At 40.3% G+C, this 15911-nt stretch overlaps 3 protein-coding genes across 4 annotated transcripts; 2 read left to right on the top strand and 1 right to left on the bottom strand.

Annotated features, from left to right (window-relative positions):
- Positions 1 to 266: 266 nt before the first annotated feature.
- Positions 267 to 4096, bottom strand: LOC130692049 (putative fatty acyl-CoA reductase CG5065). Of its 2 annotated transcripts, none has more exons than XM_057515117.2 (9): positions 3842 to 4096; positions 2308 to 2602; positions 1825 to 2073; positions 1570 to 1715; positions 1196 to 1501; positions 996 to 1122; positions 816 to 932; positions 501 to 754; positions 267 to 436 (listed from the first exon to the last, which is right to left on the bottom strand). In XM_057515117.2, the coding sequence occupies exons 2-9, from the start codon at positions 2500 to 2502 to the stop codon at positions 310 to 312; spliced, it is 1521 nt and encodes a 506-aa protein (XP_057371100.1). In that variant the 5' UTR covers positions 2503 to 2602; positions 3842 to 4096; the 3' UTR covers positions 267 to 309. The 2 variants fall into 2 exon arrangements, with proteins under 2 accessions (XP_057371100.1, XP_057371101.1); XM_057515118.2 differs by having other exon boundaries at positions 2308 to 2559.
- A 1250-nt stretch (positions 4097 to 5346) lies between these two features.
- On the top strand, positions 5347 to 9616 carry LOC130692044 (serine/threonine-protein kinase/endoribonuclease IRE1-like). Its single transcript, XM_057515107.2, has 9 exons — positions 5347 to 6435; positions 6514 to 6779; positions 6853 to 7190; positions 7257 to 7474; positions 7546 to 7699; positions 7761 to 8001; positions 8069 to 8466; positions 8534 to 8719; positions 8796 to 9616. Exons 1-9 carry the CDS (start codon positions 5510 to 5512, stop codon positions 9360 to 9362), a joined length of 3294 nt encoding a protein of 1097 aa, XP_057371090.1. The 5' UTR covers positions 5347 to 5509; the 3' UTR covers positions 9363 to 9616.
- Positions 9617 to 11532: 1916 nt separating this feature from the next.
- On the top strand, positions 11533 to 14139 carry LOC130692050 (putative fatty acyl-CoA reductase CG5065). Its single transcript, XM_057515119.2, has 8 exons — positions 11533 to 11984; positions 12054 to 12302; positions 12375 to 12520; positions 12590 to 12759; positions 12829 to 12961; positions 13020 to 13263; positions 13347 to 13600; positions 13674 to 14139. The coding sequence occupies exons 1-8, from the start codon at positions 11790 to 11792 to the stop codon at positions 13777 to 13779; spliced, it is 1497 nt and encodes a 498-aa protein (XP_057371102.1). The 5' UTR covers positions 11533 to 11789; the 3' UTR covers positions 13780 to 14139.
- The last annotated feature ends 1772 nt before the right edge of the window (positions 14140 to 15911 follow it).

Below are 15911 nucleotides of genomic sequence, written 5' to 3'. Positions count from 1 at the left end.
AATGTACATTATTATTTTATTAATTCTTATTTATTATTTTTTTATTATTATGGTATTTTATTTGACTTATTATTATATATATATTATTTTTTGCGTTTAGCAACCTAATAGTAAATTTGCGCTCGTCCGGGGCCGGAGGAATAAATGGCGCTAGCTTATTTTATTGCTTTAATTTAGCAAGTCGAACCGCAAAATATGCAAAATAGGCTTTCTTCGTTAAGTTAAATTTATTTCAAAACTGGTGCGAGGCAACATTTACAATGCGGATGTTATTAGCACTTAGCTGTTTATTGGTATACGAATTCAGTATTACAAATCACTTATTGCAATGGTTCGCCCGCGCAGAAGGAACTTGAAAAAATTGAAAACAGCTGAAAAACCCAGGATAGAAGCTGCAAAAAAGACCATATGTACGCAGTTCCGTAGTAAATACAACCTAAAAGTATATTCAGAATTAAGATTCACATCAAACGCTTAAAAAATTGAACTCGTAAATATACTTTGTCACATTTTTCTTTGCTTCTGGTAGAGTACTGATGTCATCTTTGAGAATAAATCGACGAGTTCCCAAAATGTAGGTTTCGAAGTACGCAAGCCAGTTAATTTCACGAACATTAAAATAAAATATTTTGCGATCTTTCGCCGACAATGTTGACCAAATTCCATCCGAGTTCTTACTTATGAATTTCCACTGTTTACTAAAGAAAAAATCGAAGGCGGATAGTGCGCGAAAAGCTTTTTTGTACAAGCGAACCTATTTAAAGAAAGTAAAGCTCATTTTAAGAAACATGTCTAAGGAATTGTGCGTTGCTTACCCTGTTTGCACGCTGGCCCATAAATCTGGCATAACAGTCAACTAAAACGGCAGGCATAATATGATAGAGCAGAACATTGAGCTGATAATACCAGTTCTTATTTGTGATCTCCGATGTCTAGATGTCAAAGATTTAGAAGAATTCACGTAGTACAAGTACACGAAACATAATTAGACGTACCGGATACCAGAGCATATCTTTAGTTGGATATTTTCTCCAGGCGAACGTAGTAAAGGTCTCAAACTGGCCAAAAGTAATAGGATTGTCGTAACTGGTTGAACTAAAGTAGACTGATGAATTCGCTGGTCTTTTAGATACAAGGTAAAGAGTTCAGTCAAATTGTGTCGAACCTTCTTAACACTAAACTCTCGGATTCTTACCGATGCGTGGCTGTATGCCATGCTACTGCAATCATAAGGTTGATTGACAAATCGACGGGAATGAGGTCAGTTATAAGGTCAGGGCTCTCAGCTTTAAATACTCGAATAAATCCCTTTCCTCCACCAGCAATCAATCCTGTTGGACCATTTAAGTTATCTATCCAACCAGGAAACGGCTCTCTAAGAGCTGCAGTGACGATGGACGGTCGAACTATTGCCAGTGGAACGGTACCACATTCTTTTTCCAAAATTTGTTCGGCTAACTTTTTGGTGTAGGTATAGGTGTTTGGATATGGGCCAACAAGTCTGTTTGATAAATTTTATCGTAATCTCTTGCATGTGAGAAAAATTTTAACCTGAGGTGTCATACGTACTCTTTGGTAATGCCATTAAGAAGTGAAGCATCGGCCTCGTCGATGAATTCGGCTAATTTGACGGGATCCATCGTAGATGGATAAATTACTTCGTCAATTTCTGGTCGGTCGACGACGCTGAAGGCCGTCGAGACGTGGACAAAAGCCTAGGGGGCAATCATCAAGTATGACGGTTTTAGAAAATTGTGAATCAAGCCACAGAATGACCATTTGATATGGAAATAATAAGGCAGTCAGGTGTTGTAGATTATGTACCTCTAGGTGTTTCATCTTGCGGCAAATATTGAGAAGGTACCTGGGGCCTTTGACGTTCATTTGAAGGGCATCCTTGAGCTCTTCGTCAAACCTTACTGTTGCGGCCAAATTAAAGACTATGGAAACATTTTCAATGAGCAAATTCAAATCAGATGGCGATAATCCAAAGCCTTCTCGAGTCACGTCTCCTGTTACGGCCACGATTTTTTCGAGCATATTGGATTGCTCTCTTCGAAGTGAATCAAACACCTACAAATTAAAATGTGTTATTACTGTGTTTAAAACTTCTGTTTGTTAGCTTCATCAAGACTACGAATGCAAGTAAGCTTGCGTAACTTATTTACGGAAATCGTAATGAAATTAACGTTTTCATTTAACCGCCTACGGGACTACATCACAATGAAAGCAAAAATGTAGAATCCTTCTTTATAAACGACAATTCGTTAACAGATAAAGAAAAGTTAGATAGATCGTTTTCGTTACCTGGTTGCTTATGAGCTCCTTTAGGCGAACGGTAACTTCTTTGCCCTTGGATGGCCTCATCAAAATATAGAGTCGGTTGATACCTGGACATGATCGAAGTAGTTTTTCCACAAGAACTTTTCCCATAAACCCTGTTGCACCCGTGATAAAAATTGAGCGATCTTCGTAAAACTTGACGATGTTAGATTCGGCCATTCCAATGTTTTTGTTTTGGCTGGAACACTTGGATATTCGCGCACGTACGTTGCGTACCTCCAAAGGGCAAAAAGGTACTGCAACTAGAATCTGGTAAAACCTAGAGAATAAAAACAATATAAACCATCTACGAAAACGGCCAGCTGTGCACGTATCAACGATAAGCACACACTTCACCGCTCAATTACGTATTCGGACGTAAAACGTGCGTCAAAGGGCGCACGTTAAATTCACGAGGTTCTGGACGTGCGTGGAATCGTTAGTATGCATCTGAAAGACTACGTGTAAAATTCGTTTACAAAATGGTAGTGGTAAAGTCAGAGACGGGATGAAAGCAGTTTACTTTCAATTGAATTCGGTATGCATACATATGTGTTTGATGTTCCACCTTTTTTTGGTACTTCTTGCCAAACTTTATTGGAGATAACTGTGAACTAAAGCCGGAAAATCCCTGTCTTCTAAATGTAACGCACCAGTTGTATCCTGGTTTTCTAAGAGGCAGGTATGGTATTTGTATTTCCAACATTTCATAAGCTGGTAACATACACTAAAATGATTGGAGTGGGAAAAAACGCCCTTTCATAAATTTTTTTTAGGTAATATTGTGAAAGAATAGGGGACTTTTTTCCCCCAGGTACAACATGCCTGGAATATACGGATGTGGTCTTGCCGGTAAGGCGCTTTACGGGGTTTTAAAGGGAGTTACCCTTCCTTACACGAACGTAATCATGCAAGATGACGCCAGAACTGCGACGTTACACTCAATGCTTTTCAACGTTTTAGTGATTCAAAATGATTACAAAAACATCGCCGTGACTTGCACTGAACACAATGGCTCTTTTCCGTAAATGCTACGCCCATTGAAATTTCCACAAATTTTTGCTTTCTCCGTACTTGATCCCGAAGTACCTGTTCTACGCAAAACTGTTCGGGCCCGTGTTTACGCCTTCTCACAGTTGAATGATCGCTTTCTTCTCAACGTTATGACCTTAACTATATTTAGTTTCGCCTAACCAACTGGCTTTCCATGGCTTTTCTAAAAATAAATACTAGAAAACTATTGATTTGTAAGCCATCCATTTTTTCGGCTACTAACCAAAATTTTTCCTCAAAAAGAAGTTATCAATAAAACGCCTGCAATTTCCACAATAAGGTACGAAACCATTAAATCTCAACAGAAATTTAGTGCAAAAAACGTGTAAAAGAAAAGGCAAAGGGAAATATTCCTTTATCGAACGACTACATGGCGGAAACAAACCGTTGGTTGTCCTGTCAAGCGGCAAATACAAAACTTTGATACCACGCACGCGATGAAGCACAGAAAAGTTTAGAAATCTACCTGCGTATAAAAATAATCCTTTCCTTTTTCCAGCACCGAATGTATTGTAGACACAACGGTAGATCACGAACACATTGTAGTCGTGTAGGAACAGAGAGATAACAGCCGTACCGCTGAATGAATTGCACTGAATTGAAAAAGTCGAGCACAGCGAAGGAATCGGTGGAGACGACGAGGGGGGCGGTGTCAGGTAGCCGTCGGCATTCAACCAATTCTATCCTAGCCAATTAAGTTCCAAGACGTTTTCTAGACGAAGTTTGAAGGGCACGTAACACCCTACTAGGATTACACGCCTTCTGTTATATATATACTGTATAGTACACATGTGTATTTTTATTAGTTGTTAGTAGAAGTTTCCGTTACCGCATCAGAGCAACTAGATATAACCAGAAAAAGGGCATTATGGACGAACCACAATGGTAAAATTTCACTTCTAATGTAACTTGGAAAAATGCTGGAATAAGCAATACGAACCCTGCGGTGTCATATGCGAGGGAAGAGTGACCATTTTCTTATGCACCACCGTCAAAACAGAAGAAAAGGGAAAGAAAGGAAAAAAAGATATACAACTACACAGGTAAAAGATATTGGAGGTTGGGGACGAACGACAGCCCTTTTCTATGGCTTGTATTTGGCATTTGCATAGAAATAAAATGCGCAAGCTAAAACGTGCAATTTCCATCCCAGTTTAAGGATCTGATTTCTTAACGCTTGATGCACAAGCTCTTTAACTGTGTTTCGCTAGAGCTATGAGCTCATAGAACCCACAGAAGTACTAAATCATGAGAACGACGTTAAACAATTGGACGGTTGCAACTTTGGTGCGGATTCCACGGCGACACTTTGTGGCCTTCAAGCCTTCCGATTCCTAGACTCACGTGATGTCTATGTATGTTCCTGTGAAAACGATATGATGTTGGGCCGTCTTTCTAGATGAGGTGAAAATTTTAACTGAAAATCTGGTCAGCCTAAGGCTCATGGTTAATCTAAGGGTTGATCTACCGTTTATTGACCTTCGTGGAACTTCTTTTTTTGTGAAAAAAAAAGTCTCAAGGACCCACGATGGTCAGGTTATGTTAAACCACCAGGTATTCCTTCTTAGGATACAAAATCTCTAGAGAAAACATAAAAGCTGAAGTTTTTCTCCAAGTCTTTAGTCGCATCGTTTGTCGCACTAGCGCACTAGCGCTTGTAACGGCAGTTCGATTGACATTTGGCGTATGTCTGGAGAATGGAATATGCCACGGCGGAAGCGAATCCAGAACCATACGCTCACGGTTTCGGCTCTATGGTTCATTTCCCAATATAGTGTTTCGATAGGAATTCTATGAAAACTCTATACCTTTGTGCCAATGGCCAACCGGATTTCGACTAACTTTTTTTCGAAACTTTTCCCCATAGAAAGCGCCACATTCACGGGAATATCGACACAATTTTCTTTTCTTTTAGAGGAATTATTGACCGCTAGATGGCTTAGACCCAAAACATTACCCAATTAAATGACGACATGACTGACAACACGTAGAAGCACATTAATAGTTAAGTTGTCGCTCTCTGTTACTGTAGCGTGTAGCCATTTTGCGCAAGTTTATTGGTCCTGGCAATCAAGATTGGTAAACAGATTCGTGATCGGGTGTAGTGATCCATGTCCGAATACACAACAAAGATATGGCTCGTTGGAAATTGTTTTGGTTCGTTTCGTTCATTGTTTACCACCATTACCAAGTGGGTTGTGAGAACCAAAGTGCACGGCTCTTAGATGAAGATCCCATAGATACATCACGAGAAGTTTTAGGATCAAAGTTTATACGAGACGATCTTTTGGTGTTAGTGTCAACATTGGAAGGGAACCTAATAGCCATTAACAAACGAACTGGAATTGTGAAGTGGATGTTGGAAGATGAACCTGTCATCAAGCTCTCTAAAGAACTCTCGAAAACATTTAATCTGTTACCTGATCCAAAAGATGGCTCCCTTTATATGTTGGGAAATAGTGGCACTGAAGCCTTAACAAAGTTACCATTTACCATTCCAGAACTTGTTTCAGCTAGTCCATCTCAAAGTAGTGATGGAATGTTGTATATGGGGAAAAAGTTAGACACATGGTTTGTGATTGATCCACTTACTGGAGAAAAACAGGAAGTTTTAAGTTTTCAGGGCTTAGAAGCTGCTTGTCCTCGCAATAAACCCTTGGGGCCTTCCATTTTTATAGGAAGAACAGAGTATTCTTTGATTTTATTAGACAGTAGGACTAGGGAAAGACACTGGAATGTAACATACTTTGATTACACATCATCAACTCTTGGACAACAAGATCCCCAGGAATATGATTTGGCTCATTTTACCACCAGCTCAACAGGAAAAATTCTTACTCTAGACAGACACTCTGGGGACTTGCTTTGGCAAAACGACTTTAATAGCCCAATAGTAGGAATGTATAGCTTAATTCATGACATTTCAAACCCGTATGATAGTATTGGGCTCATGCCGATACCTTTTACCAGTCTCTCGACCGACACCTTAAAAAACCTTGCATCGAAGCTCAGAGAAACGTCAGAACAGGATCGAAGAATTACCGGGGACACCAAACTTTTGTAAGATTTAAAAAAAAATGAAGGTTTCTTGAAGGATTATATTGCATTTAGCATAATTTTTTTTTTAATTTTTAACAGCCAGGCCTTATATATTGGGCAATATAAACATGGCTTGTATGCCTTTCCATCACTAGTAGACGACCGCACCACGTTTGTCGCTTCACAAACTGGACGACTTCTCCTAGAGGGACCAGATCGGTCCACCGACGCGACCGAAACATCAACCTCATCTACAGTCAAGAGTCCTATAAGTGTCAATCTCCGATTGCCATCTGAAATGAAAATCGGTTGGGCAGATCACGACAACACATTCAACAACGCCAAACCACCCTTAACGCTTTTCGGTACAATGCCTTCTGACACACACGCAAAGAGCCTGAAATTTAGGCTTACATGTTGCCATTTTTTTAAAAATAGGACATTACAAAGTTCCAGAATCTGGACGTTTGAATGCTGCACTGCAGATAGCGGAAGAAGACCACGCGAAAGGTGATCCAGATCCTACTGATGAGAAGCGCCTTGACGGAGAAACAGTTGACAATATGGCGTTCTCCAGTCTATTTGGATTTAGTGTTCTATACGGACTTGCAGCATTTGCTCCTATCCTTGTCGTATTTGCATTTTCTCTTGGCGTGTTTAAAGGAAGCGTCTGGAAATCCTTTGAAAAAGAAAATCAACGAGACGCCTCATTCAGCCCAAAACAGGAGAACATTCAATTTTCTACAGCAGTGGAACTGAAAAATGGCTTTGTTCAGGTGTGGTGAAATCGATTGTATTTTCTCAAATAGTTGAATTGGATATTAACCCTTTTATTTCTGCAGGTTGGAAAGATGTTATTCAACCCGGTCGAGATCTTAGGAAAGGGCTGCGATGGAACTTTCGTGTACAAAGGGCTCTACGACAGTCGTGATGTAGCAGTCAAGCGATTGTTACCTGAATGTTTCATGGTAGCGGATCGTGAGGTTGCTCTTCTTCGTGAGTCAGACGCCCATCCCAACGTTATCCGTTATTTTTGTACTGAACAAGATAGGCAATTCAAGTAAGAGTGTCTTTGTGGAAAGTATTTATTTGTAGACTTTCATTTCACACTGTACTGCGAACGCGTTATAGGTACATAGCGCTGGAATTGTGCGAAGCCACGTTGCAAGACTACGTAGAAGGACGCTATGCTTCTATACCAATTGATGGGGTTACTATCCTCCGACATGCGACGGCCGGATTGGCACACTTGCATTCTCTTGATATCGTTCATAGAGACATCAAGGTTGTAATCTTCACATGTGCCACCTTAGTGTTATGATTAGCCAACTTCCTCCGTTTTCTAGCCCCCAAACGTTCTGATATCTACCCCCAACGCCAAAGGAGAAATCAGGGCCATGATTTCCGATTTTGGTTTGTGCAAAAAACTGAAAATCGGCAGAATGTCTTTCTCAAGACGTTCTGGTGTGGCCGGCACGGAAGGATGGATCGCGCCAGAAATGATGCTAGATGAAAATGCTAAACGAACTACCTGTGCTGTCGACATTTTCTCCTTGGGTTTAGTCTATTTCTACGTTTTGTCCAAAGGTTTGTGCCCTGCCGCTGTAGTTCAACTCGATTTACCTAACGATATAGTCTTTAATTCTTTTGACAGGTCAACATCCTTTTGGCGACGTACTTCGAAGGCAAGCAAACATCCTTGCTGGCGAGTATGATCTTAGTGTTCTGCTATATAACGTCTCCGCACATACCCTTATTGAAAAAATGCTGAGCATTGACCCGTTAGAGCGCCCTCCGGCTCGCGCAATTTTAAAGCACCCGATCTTCTGGGCAAAAGAGAAAGTTTTGGCATTTTTCCAAGATGTTTCAGATAGGGTAGAGAAAGACTCAACCGAGAGTGCCGTTCTGCAAAGTTTAGAACGAGCAGCCCATGACGTAGTACGCGGTAGCTGGAGAACCCATTTAGAAGATGTTGTCATGGAAGATCTGCGGAGGCATCGTACCTATCAAGGGAGGTCAGTCAGAGACCTGTTGCGAGCTTTGCGAAATAAGGTAGTTAAAATACTTTGTAAGAGAGTAGAATTACATAGTTATGCCATGACTTTCGAAATTCTTATAGAAAAACCATTACCGCGAAGTATCCGAAGAAGTCCGAAGAGTTATGGGTCGAAATCCAGAAGAATATTGTGACTATTGGACCAGTCGTTTTCCAAAACTCCTGATGCATTCTTGGTACGCAATGCACTGCGTGAAAAACGAACATATTTTCTCCCGCTATTACGACAAACAGTATGATTTCATTCAGGTAATTTGTCTTTCGTGTAAAACTTAAAAAAAAAAACAGCAGATCAGCGAGACGCGGGATTCACATTTTTACATAGAAATACATCGTCTGGCCAACTCCAAAACCGAAAACCGACTTCCACCGGGCATTGGAGACCGCTTTCCCCGTATACGATCCATTGTTTCCTAAAGCGAAATTGCTATCTGAGCCAGCCGTCGCTACAAAAGTGGATGACGATGACAATGTCCCTGAAAGCTGGGATATGGAGATAGAGGAGCCAGGAAACGCAGGCACTCCATGCAAAGAAACAGAAAGTGCTGACAAGGCTGATACCGAGGAAGTTAAAGAAGCTCAATTAGCGCATGCTAACCAAGAGACGCACATGTCTACGAATTTGATAGCAACCGACGAGGTTCCTTTACATGAAAAGGATACCGATGATAATATTGTGTTAAGTCCTGGTGGACAATGGGGCTTGTTAAACGATCGCACAAGTAACGTTTTGCGGGCTCAAGGTAGAGAGGCCGCAGACTTTGCCCCTCGAGTCGCTGCATGGAGCTTACCTACACGTAGCCAGCAATGGGAGTTTAGTGAAATTACTCATCACGGCAGGAAAAAGCAAAAGTCACTACAACGGAAGAAGAAAAAGAAAGTAGGTGAATAAACCATTTGACCAATAAAATTTATTACTTCGCGAAGTTATGATGGACGTTTCAACGTTCTATTGTGCAGCCTTATCTTTTATTTGATTTTCATTTGGGAGATTATTTTGTTATGGAGCTATGGGGTAAAATGTTGGGGAATGTCGCTTTCATCACTGTCTCTCTTACAATCGTTATGGTTAATTCTCAAAAAGTGCTGAATAGAGCGATGCCAAACCTTTTTTAAATAATAAATGATTACGTTCTTATCAATCAAGTTTTGCCTGGCGTACTGTTTGTTTATTTTTCTATTGATATTGTGTTGGTATTAATAACCAGAGTAGACAAACATACTGGATGCAATAATAAGCATAGAAAATATTTAGTCAACCCTTGATTGATTGAATTAAGGTGTGGGAAGTTTTGGCTAGCAATGCACCAGAGCTGTTGGCGCACGCGCACTTCCATAGCGCTTTAGAACTGTAGAAAACTTCAGTTCAGTTTGTCTAGTTTGTCTCTAGAATGTTGACGACGACTTCGAGCTTTTCAAATATTAGACCTACTATCCAATCTTGCCTACGGTTCACTTTGTTGGTCAAACACGGGTTCACTTCAAGACTTGCAGCTGTTTGTTAATGGATTTCGGAAAGTAGGACCTATTCACGGAGTACTTGTCAAAGTAAGAAAGAAAGCTTGTTATCGTCAAACGAGGATTCGGGTCAATAATAGGCTTGTGTGACTTTCTTATCGAGACCGATAGCTGTTCAGGTAGAGTCGTTGAACTTTTTGAAGGAGGGGTCGCTAACACTCAAATATTTGGAAACCCTCCTAGCAACTTCAACCGAAATAAAGCAGGATTATATAACGTATAACAGGCCTCTTTTGTGACAGGCATCGACCTTTTTTTTGGGGGGGGGGGGAGGGGGTAATAACAGGGAAATCCCGAATAAGCCATAAGCAGCTGAATTTAGTAGAACATCCTGTATGTATTACCTTTCACTGCTATCAAAGAAAATCTTAACGTTGACTTTCACCGTACCTATCGTGAAGTGTTTTCCTATGATGTCATCTCAGGGCTTTAGTGCGTCATTTTTGGGTATGCGGGAGAATGTTTTACACCTAGACGTTTACTACGGAAACTTGCTGACGAAGAGTTACATTAGAATTCGTTTAGAAATCCTCTTCCCGAGGTGCAAACTTTCTCTCCCCTTATTCCCCGACGACGTAATAAATCACATTGAAAGTTTTGTTGCGAATAATATGAGGCCGCGAAGACAAATCAGAGACATGACTAGTTGCTGCAACGTTCGTAACCGGACGACACTTACAGAATTTAATAACACAGCAACAAGTCTCCACCACAGATTGCTTTGTCGTCGTCGTAAAGGAAAACTTTGAAAGAGAGATTCTTGCCCGTGGGCCACGTTTTTAGAAGCCTCATCCGCCCATTTTGGCCACAGTATAGGCTATTACATGTGCCATGCATTATTTATTTACCGTTTTTTCCCACACATTTAGGGAATTGGGGCTGTTGGGTCATTTAAAAAAAAAAAAACAGAAACAGAAGCCTTTTTTGCTGTTGGTTCGTTGTCCTGTCATAGAATCAAAAAGATCGATTGGCATTACGTAATTCTTCTACAGCTTGATGTTCGTGCAACGCACTGACCGGCACTGACGTGACTGAACTTTTACTGAGTGAATGATTGTTTTCTGCGTCGACCGCGGCTGTTTTGATTCACGCCTCGTAGCTTAATAACGGCTGAGGAAAAATGATTTTCATATATAACCAGTTTGTATATATTACAAAAAAAATTTGTTGATGATTCGGCGGTTTAGCGAGTAGGTGGCCAAAGAAAGAAAAACTTACCTTGAGCCTTGACACCAACACCTTGGCCGTGTCTACAAACAACGAGAGAGAAAAAAAAGATACTTTCACTTCGGCTGCGTACTCCGCCCCGATTTCCAGCCGTACCCCTCGAGGTTTTTATTTGATTTTTCTAGAAAGAAAAAAAAAAGGGGAAACACCAATAGATATCACCGTCATAAAACCAACATGCGCCAGACATGCGTGCCCCCTAAAATACTGTACAGAGATTTAGTCGGACTAGGACTGCCTCTATTCGGGGCATGCATGGACATTGAGCAACAGGTTAGAAAACATGAAGAAATATATAAGGCGAAAGGCGAAAGCTGTAGTCTTCAATTCACGGCAGCTTACTTAGGGAAGCGGTCCTGTTTCTCGCCCTCTGTCCTTACCCATCCATACATCGGCCTCATTTCTGTGGATAAGTCAGTTGCTTTGTCGCTCCGTGCAGTTACATTTTTACGTTAAACATTGCAGAGTCAGTTTTAAAAGACCAAAAACTCAAATGTCTTATTGACAGGGGGAAAAAATCGTGTCGTTTAAGTTCGAATTCATCAAGAAAAGAACACAACATTAAGTTAAAAAAATGGAGCATTCCAGTATCGTAGAATTCTACAAAGGTCGCTCTGTTTTCATTACTGGTGCAACTGGTTTCATGGGGAAAGTGCTAGTGGAGAAGCTTTTAAGATCGTGTCCTGGTATTGAGCGTATTTACCTGTTGATGAGACCATCGAAAGGCCAAAGTGTTGAGTACCGCCTACAAGAACTGATTAATAACCAGGTATCACTGATTTTTTACAACCAAATAGCAAATTCACAATTAAACGAACGATCCATTTTTTAATTGTAGATATTTGATGAAGTCAGGAGGCAGCAGCCAAATGTTATGACCAAAGTTACTGCCGTGAAAGGTGACGTTACCTTTACTGGGTACGGACTCTCGCCATCAGATTTGCGACTATTGACGGAAAACGTGTCTGTTGTTTTCAATTCGGCCGCCACCATCAAATTCGACGAAGAACTCAAAGCAGCACTTGAAATGAACGTTAAAGGACCGATGCAGTTACTTGAAATCTGCCGACAAATGAAACGCCTTGAGGTTGGCTTATTTTGTAGCTTGCCAATTCATCCTTTATATGCCACTAACTAGTAAAACTTGATTACATTACAGGCTTTCGTGCATGTATCGACTGCTTTCAACAATCTTGATCGAGAAGAAATGAGGGAAGAGGTTTATCATTCCAAAATTAATCCAGTAAAACTGATTGAACTATTAGACTGTCTCGAAGAGAGTGTGGTGAAAAACATTGCGAAAGAGTAAGAGCTTGTTGCAGCTGGGATTTGTTTAGAGAAGAAATTAGTTAACATAACAACAATTTACTTCAGATTGCTCGGAAAATGTCCAAACACATATACATACACAAAAGCGTTAGCCGAGCAACTGCTCGAACAGCAATGCGGAAGCGTTCCTTTGACAATAGTGCGGCCATCAATCGTGACAGCAGCGTTGAAAGAACCCATTCCCGGTTGGGTTGACAATATGAATGGAGCTACAGGTAAAAAAAAGATTTACTGACACGTGCTTTGTAAATAATCTATTAGACTGACAAACGAGTTGTATGTAGGAACGATCGCTGCCGTTGGAAAAGGATTCTTTCGCGTCATGAAAATTAACGCGGACTTGGTCAGCGACATAATTCCAGTTGACTACCCAATCAATCTTATGATTGCCGCCGCTTGGCACACAGCCACACGAAGGTAAACATCATTCCCACGTCTAGATCAAACATTAATTGACATGTTCATCGCAAAACAGGCCAAACAACGTCACCGTCTACAGCTGTACCACTGGGCATCAAAACCCACTCACTTGGGGTCTTCTTCAGCGTTGGTCTTTGGATTCGTGGTTGAAGTTTCCTACGAAGGATATGATGTGGTATCCTAGCGCTTATTTCACAATAAACGACCTGTGGCTCAAAGTAAACGAAGCTGTGTTCCACACGATACCCGCCCACCTATTCGATTTATACAGCTCCATGACTGGCAAACGCGCTCGATGGGTATACAATCAACAACTGTGTCTTTTCAGAAATAGAAATTTCACCTTTTTCTTTCGTTTTCTGTTTGATTTGCCGCCGTGCAGGTACGGCTTTATGCCAAAGCAAACAAGGCTTTCTCGTGTTTGGAATTCTTTACAACACATCAATGGCGATTCATCAGCAACAACCCCATTCGCTTGCTTAACGAGATGTCGGCGGAGGACAGAAAAACTTTCTACATCGATGTCCGCGAGATAGAATGGCAAAGCTATTTTGAAACTTTCATTCTTGGAGCCCGTCGTTTTGTTCTTAAAGACGATCCTAGCACCTTACCCCTTGCCAGAAGCAATCTGCAGAGGTATTTGACGAGTTGTGATAATGAACAATTGAAACAATAATCGCTCACACTTTTTTATTAAATTCATTTTTAGATTGTACACCATCCGACTGCTATTGCGTCTGATTTTCTTTTCGTGTTCCTTACTCGCCGTTAGGAGCTTGAGAAATTTCGGTCGCTCTGCATTTTTGAAGTCCTAAAAACGTTTGACTTTAAAGCGATAGAGACGCATATGATAACCGCAGTTTGACAAAGTAAAAAAAAAAACGAATCAAATATCTGTGACCTTATTCATATTTGTGTTGGAGCCTTTGTTATTTTCTAATTAGAAAAAACTATATGGAGGAGATCTATATAGAGCTATATTTAGAAGAAACCTGCTGGCTGCGCCGTTCGTCGAATACTCAGCACTGTTCCCTACCAGTTTCGGAAGGCTCGTAGATTTGCTCTACTGTTACGCTTACACTTTCGTTTGTGTCTTTGCATGTTGTTTGCCGGGAAATAGAAAAAGGGAAAGGTTTAAACTTTGGCTCAATTAATAAATTCGTTAAGAATCCCTATATTCCGTAGGCCATTAAAAACAAAAGTTTTCTTATGAATTAGAGTTTTTTTAAGGTTTTATTTCCATAAAAAGTCGTGTGTTCATGCGTGCTTGTGGAAAAATAGAACAACGTTAGAAAACCTGCGCATTAAACTTTCTACACCGGTCTTGTAAGAGAAAGCGCTGAGACAGTTATTCTCAACATGCTTTCTGCGTTTGTCTGGATCGATAACCAGGGCCGTATATATATTCTAGCACAGTGTTTCGAATCACATTTCAGACACAAAAATTTACATGAATGCGCCTAAGTTTTGTAGCGTCCACCAACGTCAATAAAAAAAAAATTATCATCCAATACGAAGCCCACCACCTTCTGGAAATGTTTCTACTAGGGACTCGTATGAAGCTGTTCAAACCCGACCGTGTGTTCTCTCCAGTCGCTAGACGTATGTTTACATAAATCCCGTGTTTTATCAGGTCAAGGTAATTCTCGCAAAGAAGAAGGGAAATGCTTATTCTTCTTATCAATGGTCATCTTGTTTTCGTGATCCGCCATTCCATAAAAGGTTTGGCCACAACAAATTTTTACTATTTAGAATATGACTATACCTTTTTTTAAAATCTGTGTCTATTTGTTTTTCTGAAGAAAGGAAATGTTCTTAGAAGACGCAATACGTAATTCATTTGTGCTTAAACTGCAGTAAAGAAGTTGTGGGGCCTATAAAAGATGTGTTGAGAGAAACGAGATTATTAAAAGTTAATTAGCGGAGACAATAAACATTTTGAATAGCCTTCCATTTTTGCTTGAGCGTCATGAGTTGCAGACATATGTAGTTATTTTATACAGTGGTACGTAGAGATAGTCAGCAAAATGCCTTCCAGCCTAATCAAAACGAAGGTCTTCTTCAATCCTGGAGCCAACCGTAGAAGAATTCCATCTGAAAACCGGTTTTCTTCGTTTCTTTGTTTATTCTCTATAGTATTTTATGATAGGGCACCTTTTCCTAGTAAAGTGCTTGGAGTGAAAGCAGTGAAAAGCGTGTCAAGGGCGGGGATTTCCCTAAACTTATACAAATTTACATTTTACCATTGAGATGCTCAAAAGCTTACAGAAATAAGGATACGCGTCAGATTTCCGTTTGCCTTGGAATGGATTGTTGTATTCTTTCCTAATCGGAAAAACCACGGTTTGGTCATACCGAATTCCAACGTAGCGTTCGGATATTTTGGTAAGCAATTTGATCCACTCCGTCGAATTCCAAGGAGAGAAAATGAAAATCAATTCGATTACAAACGAAAAGGGAAACTAATTTGGGTAGTTCTCAAAAAAAAATGGGGAGAAGATTTTCCTCTCAATAGAATTATTTTAACATTGCACATGAATATGTGCATCAAAGAACAAAGGCTTTTGTGCGTACACGTCCTTTAGACACCATGTACGCATGCATTTTATTTGAATAGCTGAGACCACTCGGTGAAAGTGGTTGCCGATGAGTCTTTTAAACGTTTAAATTTAGTTATGACGATAACATGACACTCATTTTCACATCGACATAAAGGCTAATGACAGTACTCTTCGTTTTATCTTATTATCGTTTTACCTTCGATGACGACCGCAAGCATTGAATTGCATGATGCACTTTATTTCGTCTCTTTCTTTCGAAGAAAATGGGACATTGGAATTACAAAAGGACAAGAACATTCAATTCTGATGACGCGACAGAAAAACTAAAGATATCGTGCCCATTTAAAGGAAGATAAGGCCTTTGTATACTCTTCAACTATTCAAGG

Source organism: Daphnia carinata, chromosome 1 (genome assembly GCF_022539665.2).
Source record: "Daphnia carinata strain CSIRO-1 chromosome 1, CSIRO_AGI_Dcar_HiC_V3, whole genome shotgun sequence".
Lineage (NCBI taxonomy): Eukaryota > Metazoa > Arthropoda > Branchiopoda > Diplostraca > Daphniidae > Daphnia > Daphnia carinata.
Note: the sequence above shows the minus strand (reverse complement) of the source record. Positions and strands in the feature narration are given on the sequence as shown.